Below are 10,200 nucleotides of genomic sequence, written 5' to 3' on the forward strand. Positions count from 1 at the left end.
GTTCCTTTTCTTTAATACATGCAGATTACACAGCACCGGTGTTTACCCACTGTCCCATATATCACATAGTATATGCCGAAATGAACCAGACGACAGCTATTGTGACATGGCGTGAACCTCTTGCCACCGACAATTCCAACAACGATCTACGCGTTGAAATGATTGCTGGAAATGGATCAGGAGTCGTGCAGTCTGAAGGAACAACATTACAAGTTTATCAAGCAGTAGATGGCAGTGGCAATATTGCAGAATGTAGTTTCAATGTAACCGTTGAAGGTACTTTGAGTTTAACTAGATTTACAAGAAGAGAGGGTTTTTTCAAATTGATCTTGTTACCGTCAATATTTTTTGTTAGTGTAAAAATCCTACGATTTCAAGTTAATGTTGTGAGTACGCTGCTTTTTTTTCAATTTCAAATTGATCGATAACGATTAATACCGTAGTAACTTTATTAATAACAGCGAATTATTTACACCCCCAGTGATTCGTTGCACCAGTCCTGAGATTCAAGGTGATGTCATTGCCTCTTGCACGGGAACCATCTTGGGATCCGTCTGCCACTTTTCCTGCCCAGATGGTCACACCCTCCAAGGTAATTCCATGACCACCTGCCAACGGATTGGTTTTGATGGGATCTGGTCGAATGGTTCACCGTCATGCTCAGGTACTATGACTACAGATATGTTTTGTACAAGGGAAAGAGTTTATGTTCTTTAAGACAAGTTTACCCCAACAAAAAACAAGCATAACACTAAAAATGTCATCAAAATCGGATGCAAAATAAGAAAGTTATTACATTTCAAAGTTTCGCTTAATTTCACAAAACAGTTATATGCACACCCTGGTCGGTGTGCAAATAAGGAGACTGATAACGTCACCTCCTGACTAATTCTTTTGTATTTAATTATACGAATATTCTAATTTCCTCCTTATTGTCAAGTGGAACAACGATGAATCCCTCCTGAACATGTGGAAGCACTGTTTAATACTATATAGTTCAGTCAAGTTGGTCCCTGTTGTCAAATCTGTAAACAATGAAATGAATATTGTGAAAAATGAGCGAAACTTTAAAATGTCATAACTTTTTAATTTTACATCATATTTTGATTACATTTTCAAAATTATTCTAGTCTGCTTTTTCTCAATTTGTTGAAATCAACATTTTTCAGGGGTGGACTTGACCTTTAGGCACACCCCGAACAGGAAATCTTTTATATAATTTGTATACGTGAAGGTAACGACAAGTCCGGCAGAACCGAGGGAAAGTTCTGATAGAATGAAGTAGGCCAGCCCTGTATTCGTTGAAGCTGTAAATTCACGAAATATCCAACCCATTCCTCCTGTACAATATTGACTAAATAAATCTTACAGATGTAGATATAGAGTCCGAAACATAGAGGCAATAAATTTGAAATGAAATGGAGATGCACACGACCTCCATTCAAAGTTCAAATGGGTCACCATTCAGATTGATAAATATTTCTTAGATACTTTTGACCATTTATACCATCAGTTTGACAAGACTATTAAACAATATCCTATAACATACCTTTCGTTCAAAACAATTATTGCCGATTTTATTTGACAGATAACCAAGCACCGGTATTTACAAGTCTACCAGAGCCAATAGAAGTCACTGCCCCACCTCTAGCGATGGGTGCAGTTGTAAGCTGGGAGGTTCCTACCGCACAGGATAACGAGGATCCAAATGTTCAAGTAGTCCAAATGGCAGGACCGAACCCTGACTTGATGCTAAGCGAAGGTTTTTATTTGGTGAGGTACAGAGCTCGGGACAGTTCTGGAAATGAAGCGGAGTATACCTTCAATATTACAGTTAAAGGTTAAAGGATTTCTTCTCTTTTTTTTCTTTTTTTTTACATATTTTTCTTTGGGGAATATTTTCTGATCTTATCACACACATCATTGTTCAGGAATGGAACGAGATCTTTAAAAGGTAGTTACGTACTATGTCTTGTGTAATAAGTTTTCTAGGCAAATGTCAATTGAACCATTGTCTGATAATCTTTCTGATCTTTCCTGGACCTGTAATTAACTAATGGGACTGGAATGAGAAGGGTTTCGAGGGGCAATCTTTTTTTTTTAAATGACACAGTGGATTGACCACCCAATCTTTGAGCTCAGATTGTTCTGGCCCCACTGTAAATGCATTCGGCGTTTCATAATGTCTGATTATGATAACATGGTGCTTGAATTACTATATATAAATATTACAACTGGCTACAACGTGAATGCTTAAAAGAAAGAAATGTTTCTTTATCATTTCTATAAAAACACTTATATCTTTCTCAGTAAACACACATTGGTCATAATGGCTAAGAACTGATATCCTTGCCAAGAACATAATTTCTCAACTCTCCAATAGAGGAGCTTATAGTGCCTGCACGCATAATCAACCGATAACAGATTAAGACAAAGATTTTGGGATTCAGATCAAGGACCAGATGACCAGATTGCTCCGCTTTAATTTCACATCGAAATGCATGTGTTATTTCCTCCAGTTGTGCAATGTACTGATCCAGAACAGGAAGTAGATGAGGATGTTGAGGTGATATGTGACCATGGCAACCTACGTGGGTCTACCTGTGTATATTCCTGTCCTATTGGTTCAGAATTGATTGGTTCTCAGAATACAACGTGTGTAATGATGGATGATGATACTCCCATGGGGATCTGGAACACAGAATTACCTCCAAGGTGTCAAGGTAAAATTTAGGAATTAGTGTTCACTGATTCAAAACAGTAGTTCAGGAAGAATAAGAATTTGTTTGCAATTCTAAGATCTCACACAAAGTGTGCCTAACTTTTGGATAAATTGAGCAACCGAACTATCATTATGCTATTATGGCACCTTTGAAATTTCTTATAGCAAGACGGTAAACATGTCTAAACTCGATCCGGATGAGCAACCAAACTAAATTTAATACAATAAAGTCCCTAACTTCAATTTGAAATGTTTCCATTCTCTATTCAAAATTGGAACCATACATTATATCGGGTAAAATACCAACGAATTCGTTAAGAATGAATGTAGATATGATTAATCATTGAAATCAATACAACTTTTTTTCTCATTTGGCGATATATTGCAAGTGTACTGTATTTTCTTGACTTTATTGGCTTTCATTGTTTTTACTTCAACCTTCTGACATGACAAAGCTCGTAGCTGCCCATCACTCCCTACCCCTCCTGAAGTCATTGTATCGGGATGCGAGACAGGTCTAGGAAACTCTTCAACCTATGGCACAAACTGTACTTTCAGCTGTCCTGCAGGGTACATCGGAGAAGGAGAAGCTGTGAAATACTGCCAGGCTGATGGAACGTGGTCAACTACAGATTTTGCTTGCCGAAGTATGATGAACTTGACAACTATATAAAAAAAACCTTGCTATCATTTGATTCTTTAAGTCAGTTTATCCTGGGTTTCGATGAGTATTAAAATGCAATGGCACCACTAAAAGTAAACGTTTATCGCTCACAAAAAACGACATCCTCGTCGTTCACAAGCAGATTTGTCTGACAGATATTGTCTTAAATATCTTCCGAAAAGTATCAGTCGACCCTCCCTTTTAATGAAGGGAGTCACAAGTGCAGGTAGTGAGGGTCATGTGCCTTCTCTCGCATATTTACCTATTACCTATCCTCAAGATGCCTAGTGGCACATAGGGCCTCCACCGAACGTCTCCACCTTGCCTATCAGAGGCCACATGCTACATTGACCTATAGAAATTGATATTAATGGTGGACCCGTATGGTCATCTCCTCCTCATTTTTGCTTCTTCAATCATAAAACCTCTTTTCCTCTCATCCACCAGGACGTCAATGTACAGGGCTGGGTGGAAATGGTATATTTACCGCTCTGCCACACAAGTGTTTGGGATTCCCTGAATATGAACAAGTCTGTGTCGTGTCATGTCTTCGTCCTGGCTACCAGCTTCAAGGGCCTGGTTTGGCCGAGTTCCAGTGCATGGAAAATGGTACATGGAACCAAACTTTAGACGAATTCTCTTGCATTGGTAAGAAGAAATGAAATCATGAAAAACGAACAATTCATCTTGATGATATAACATATGCTTCAAGTCACCCCTTATGTGCATTATTCTCAACCATGCCAACGTTACGATTAACAAAATACATTTTATGAATACTTTGTGTTAAACTCTGTAGTTGAGATTTGAGAACAGGTATTGTTCTCTTACTTGTAGGCTAGGCTAATACTCTGAAACTTCCCGTGTTGGTTCACATGCTTTCGCGCATTGTGCGATCCATGTAAAGATGGGGTTGGCTAGAATCTCATCTAGATGGTCATGGACGATGCTTCTGGATATCCATGCTTCAAGGAAGATGAAAAAAGATGTATATTGAAGTTATCAGTGCTTTACCAGAATGATCTATAATGGCATTGGCATGGTTAAACCGGAACTTTCGGCATTCATCGTGTTCACATGGCTAATATACTAGCAACCTTAACCATGACAATTGATAGATTAGCTAAAGGAGCTACAGTTAAAATTGATGTTTGAAACCTGTTTCTCCGTCGTTTAACTTTCTATGTAAAAATGTTACTTTTTTTCTAGACATCGAACCACCAGAACTTCTATTTTGTCCCGAATCATTCATCGTTGCTAAAACCAATCCTGATGGGGTAGAAGTGACCTTTGACCTACCATCTGCACGTGACAACAGTAATGGCAGCCTTAAACTAGTGACAACACCAGAAAACCTGACTTCACCTTATTTCATTTCCCATGATTCATCATTCTCATTTGAGTTCTTTGATGGTGGTAACAACAGTGTGAAATGTACATTCGACATTCAGGTTAAAGGTAAGGTTTATTAGGGGGCATTTTGAATCCTTGTTCAAAACTCGTTCAAATCATGGAAATTAGCAGGTTGGAAAGTTAGTTTTACGTAAGGATGAATACTGATGAATTTTCACCTTCAGAATGTTAATATTGAGTATTTATTTGTGCAGAATTCGTTTCCATGTTGAATGTTTTCCCTTTTCTGTTATTAACATTGTCCCCTGTGATCTCGATTTACCCAGTCGTGACTTAAAATCACCTTAGTTGGCAAGAGGTCTTATTTCCACTGTAAAACTAACCAACGCAAATCCATTTCTTGAAAACATGTTCATTTTGCTTTCTTAGAGGAGTTTGGTGTTGACATCCTATATTGTCCAGAAGAAGTTACTGTGGAAACAGAGAAAGAAGCCAACGTAACGTGGCCTCGGCCAAGGTTCCGCGGGGAGAACTTGACCAACATAGAGATAACAAGCTCCATCAATGGCACCTCAGCAATGTTACAGATTGGCTTCTATCCTATCGAGTATACGGCAGTTAATAAATTCACGGGGAAGGAGTCTACATGTCGATTTAATATCACAGTTAAACGTGAGAATAATCACATCCTATTTTGTAGATATGTTTCCCGTTTCTGTCAGATAAAAGTCAAGCGAGTTTTCGAATGCACCGCTAAGCAATCAGTTTGGTAATGTTGATTAAGGAACGCAGCTTTTGGCATAACTTTGAACGTGGATTTTGGCATCAGGAGAGTCTGCGATTTTTTCTTAAAATGCAGAAATGTACAGTTTTTGAAAAAGCTGTTTGATTCATTCTGGCATTCTCATTTCTTTTCTTCAAAACATAATCCCAGAGTGTTATCCATTAGAAATAAAGAAATTTTACGTTTAAAAAAATCAAATAGCATAGGCCTACTATCTTTCCGACTCCAGTTTCACCTTGAAAATCTGTCCAGGCTCTTAAAACCCATTGCCTCCATATGCAAATCATGCAGGACCTTGCAATTTGCACTACTGTCCGAATATTGGCATCCCAGAAACTGAAATGTTCAATACCGAACGTTTTCTTTATGACGACAAATTGGGAATGAAAGCGCAGTCAAACTGTGATTGTTAACTGATCACGAGTATGGAATAACACATTTCATATTCCATCTTCTTTTTTTTGGTTATCCATATAGCGCTTCCATGTCCCTTGCTCGATTCACCTCTAAATGGCGCATTGTCGTGCCGTAAATGGGAAACCATCGATATCTGCAGCATGTCCTGCAAGGAAGGCTATGACATTCCTCGTTTATCATCAAGACAACAACCTCCAACACTCTACACTTGTTCTGCATTGCAGGGTTCATCCAGGGAATGGAAACCCAATGCCAATGTCGTGGATTGTTCAGGTATGAAACTGGGTTTATTATTTTCACTCATTAAGACATTTCATATTCTCCCCGTGATATAGTCCCGTCCATGTTACGCACCTTCTCCCCGTTTCTCACTATTTATTTATTTATGTTTTATTTATTTATTTAAAAATATTTATACAGGATAAGCATGTTCAGATAATATATACACTGTTTTTCAACATGGTCCTGTAGACATAGTAAATATCTAACAATGTACAGAAAAGGTGCATTAAACAATTCAAATTCAGGCAGAGTAAATTATGTTAAAACAAAATTGAGTAACATAAGTATTAACAAACATAGATATATAAAAATAACAAAAGATATCATACATGTGCACTAGGTAATGAATACCAAACTGAAAGTTGAAAACACAAACCGGCATAAAGAGAGCGGAGAGAGTGTTACGAGAAGTGTGTTTTCTTATATTTCCTTTTAAATGTATCAATTGAAGTTGCATTCTGGAGTTCCGAATCTAAACTATTCCATACATTTCCTCCTGCATATCTTAAGCTATTCTTAAAAATCTCAATGTTCGGTTTAGGTGTAACTACGTTGAGCGAATTGGCAAATCTTGTATTCATTAGATGCCTATCAAAAACCATATCAATAGAATTACATAAACGTATCGGAGCATGTCCATAGACACAGTTATACATAATACATGCAAGGAAATAATTTCGTCTTTTTTCTAAAACCTGCCATTTCAATCTCTTAATAATGTCAATACCATTATGAGTATAATCAAAATTCTTTTCAACTATTTTGCTGCTCTTTTTTTGTAATCTAAACAAAATTTTCCTATTACTGACAGAACAGTTCCCCCATACCGAACAAGAGTAATCCAGTATGGGTTGAATTGTAAAATTATAAATTTTATTTAGAACTATTACATCACAGTCCCTTTTTAAAGTGGTTTTTATTAAGATATTCTCGGTGCCACAAAGCGCATGCTGCCGTTCCTTTCTTCACCTGTGTAGTTTACTTTTATAGCCTGTATGTCGCAAGGGTACATGATGTAATGTTGGGTATATTTACATTTTTGATATTGTTATTTCGTATTGTTTTCATTTCCTTGATTCTAAAGAGGTCAAAGGGAGGCGGTCCCAACTGCCAGCTGGACTAATCTATTACGAAGGTGACTGTGGTCAGTTGGTGACCCAACAGAACATTGCTTCGGCCCTAACCACCCTGATCCAAGCCTCAACGTTTAGCGATCTTTGCCAACACAAGCAGTGTTCTGTCACGGACGTATCTGTCACTTGTGGACCATTGGACATCCTGTCACCACCACCTGCCCAAAGACGTCGAAGAATGGTCAGAAATGATGCGATGTCCACAGACAGGTTGTCCGGCGCAGGTCGTCTTAACGTACCCAGGGCCTCCTGGGCTTCCAATGTGACGATGGTGTCTTTCGACATATCGACAAGGTACGACATCGTCGACGATTCCATAGACGACGTTCCATCCCGAAACGCCGATGACAGCTTGGTCGAAATCAAGGAGCATCTTGCTCAACTGGTCCACGAGATTATCCTTACAGGGACTGTAGCAGGTGTAGATGCTGACACGGTGGAACGGATTGCTCAGCTGCCAATTGATGACTCATCATTGGTTCTTGGCGAGGTCATATCTACCTGTGAAAAAGGATATGTTTCAAGAACAGGATCACCAAATCAGTGTGGTAAGTTAAGGTTCAAACATTTTTAAAACAAATGTTATAATAAAAGATATTCATAAACAGGTTCTTTATTTAAAATGTTCATCATAGTGTCATACAAAAGTAATTCAACCAAATCATTGATCTTGCTGCTGATTTGATCTTGAATACATGTATGTATGTTCCTAGATATACCGTTTCAGTAGCAGGAACAAAATCACATGGTAAGTGCATTCGGGGGGGGGGGGTACTGGCAATATACAGACATGATTACAAAAAGTCAACGAATTGATAAAAAACTTATACAAGTCATGTCGAGAAAGGGAACCAACAAGTATCTAACTAGGCAAACATATTTTTTCCTAGTTGCCTGTCCGCCAGGGTTTTTCTCGGATGGAGCTAAGGATGTATGCATCCCATGTACCAGTGGGTCTTACCAAGACGAATCTGCACAGTCTTCGTGCAAACTATGTCCATATGGTCAAACAACGTCTGAAGAGGGCGCCAAACACATTAACGACTGTCGAGGTAATGTTAAAACAATTTCAAAGAATGCTTGAATACCAATTGTAATTATATAGTCATGTCAAAAGGACGTCAGTGTGCAGTTTGAGTTTGGATGAAAAAGAAATGTATTGTATTTTTTGTTTTGACGTTCGTCACTTTAGTAAACAATGTAACATTGCAATGATACTATTAAGCCGAAATGAGACCCACATATGCATAATGTTTCAATAACATTTTTTTAAACGAAGTCGAATGAGTTATTTACAGCTATTAGACAGGGGGGGGGGGTGGGTCTTCCATCTGTCTTTGTCATCTGTTAAGCAGTGAAGTCTGATAAAACTACGTGTCAGAAATCCTTGATTTTTATCAGCTGAGAAGCACTGGCGCATGACAAAATGACAAATTGTCAATTGTCAGTGCTGACAAATTTAATTAAATATCCCCTCAAAACCCTAACGAAATGATATTGTTTTCAAATAGTAGCTCAAATAATTCACTATTTGAAGATGATATCCATGGATATTACAATGGGAGAGTACCTGATACAATTTTAAAGTTTCACTTCTTTAAACTTTTTCCATCTTCACCTTTCAGACCAATGTTCCCCTGGATCCTTCTCACCCTCTGGATTGGTTCCCTGCATACCATGTGATCGTCGATCTTACCAATCGGAAGCTGGCCAGCGATCATGTGACACCTGTCCCACCAATACAAAAACGTATAGATACGGGGCCACCTCAATAGATGAATGCGACTTTTGAGTGACTGCGTCAAACCTGAGATGCTGCTGCTATGGTTTAAATTACAAAAGATGATTTCTTAATTAATATCTGCTTTAAAAAATTGGCTAATGATTTTTATTTTTTTCGTCGAAAAATGTAATGGAAAATGAATTAGGAGAATGATGAATTATTGAATTGGCTTAGTTTTTCCCGTTCACGAGTAGACAAAGGATCATGCGACCTCATGGCCCGCCAATTATTGAGCATCCTATTTTTTAAATTTCAAATATGCAATGAAGTACTAGTACATGGGTGTATAGATACATCACTTACACTATGTGTACGGATTGCGGTATTGTCCCTGATTTGGTAATGATATTTGTTTACGATCAACGATTTTTTTTCCATAAATACCCACACTACTCAAGAGCAATGAAATTTGTAAAGTAATATTAACAGTACTCGCAGTAATCATGAGAGCATATTGAAAGAACTTATTTGTACTATGTTGATTTTCTTGATTTTCAGATAGCGGTTATCGATTAGAGATGTATGAAGTCCCTTTCAAAAGAGAATATTGGATTTTTTAGTCAGAAATATAAACACGCATAACAGTATTGAAATGCTTTACTCAGATGTGACCATGGTGATTATACATGTCACCTCTCTGAGGAAAATGGCAACCATCGTTGATTTTAATGGGCTAAGTTCACAGTTACCACGGTTACATGAATGTTAAAACGGTAACTGTCGAATTGACAACTCGTCAGTACACATGCTCAGCTTTCATGGAAATAAATTGACTTTACCATTGTCTTGCCCCATACAATTTGTCCGTCAACAGCCAGTAGACCTTATGCATACGTCATCGCGCCGCCATCTTAAAGGCGAAAGCCATTGTCTTGCATGGGTTGGTGATCTGCAACTGGCGAACCTTAGATAATTCCTTCTTCGCGTGTTTCTGTATCCTCTAATGGAGGGCTCTCTGAGAGTATGACGTCACCTGCATAAGGTCTATAAATGCTGTTGACGATGTTTTAGAATGGTATTTATCAGGATGCTGGACACGTTGGAAAGGAAATAAAGGCGCAT

At 38.1% G+C, this 10,200-nt stretch overlaps 1 protein-coding gene across 1 annotated transcript in view; it reads left to right on the forward strand.

Moving 5' to 3' along the window:
- Nucleotides 1-10,200, forward strand: part of LOC121415649 (sushi, von Willebrand factor type A, EGF and pentraxin domain-containing protein 1-like) — a 30,346-nt gene extending 20,146 nt beyond the window's left edge. The window contains 12 exon segments of the mRNA XM_041608936.1: nt 25-276; nt 482-664; nt 1,589-1,840; nt 2,520-2,723; nt 3,178-3,369; nt 3,834-4,034; nt 4,596-4,844; nt 5,169-5,411; nt 6,001-6,213; nt 7,307-7,903; nt 8,246-8,407; nt 8,981-10,200. Coding sequence (XP_041464870.1) covers nt 25-276; nt 482-664; nt 1,589-1,840; nt 2,520-2,723; nt 3,178-3,369; nt 3,834-4,034; nt 4,596-4,844; nt 5,169-5,411; nt 6,001-6,213; nt 7,307-7,903; nt 8,246-8,407; nt 8,981-9,147 — 2,915 coding nt within the window. The 3' untranslated portion in view covers nt 9,148-10,200.

The sequence above is a fragment of the Lytechinus variegatus genome, chromosome 5, assembly GCF_018143015.1.
Source record: "Lytechinus variegatus isolate NC3 chromosome 5, Lvar_3.0, whole genome shotgun sequence".
Classification (NCBI taxonomy): domain Eukaryota; kingdom Metazoa; phylum Echinodermata; class Echinoidea; order Temnopleuroida; family Toxopneustidae; genus Lytechinus; species Lytechinus variegatus.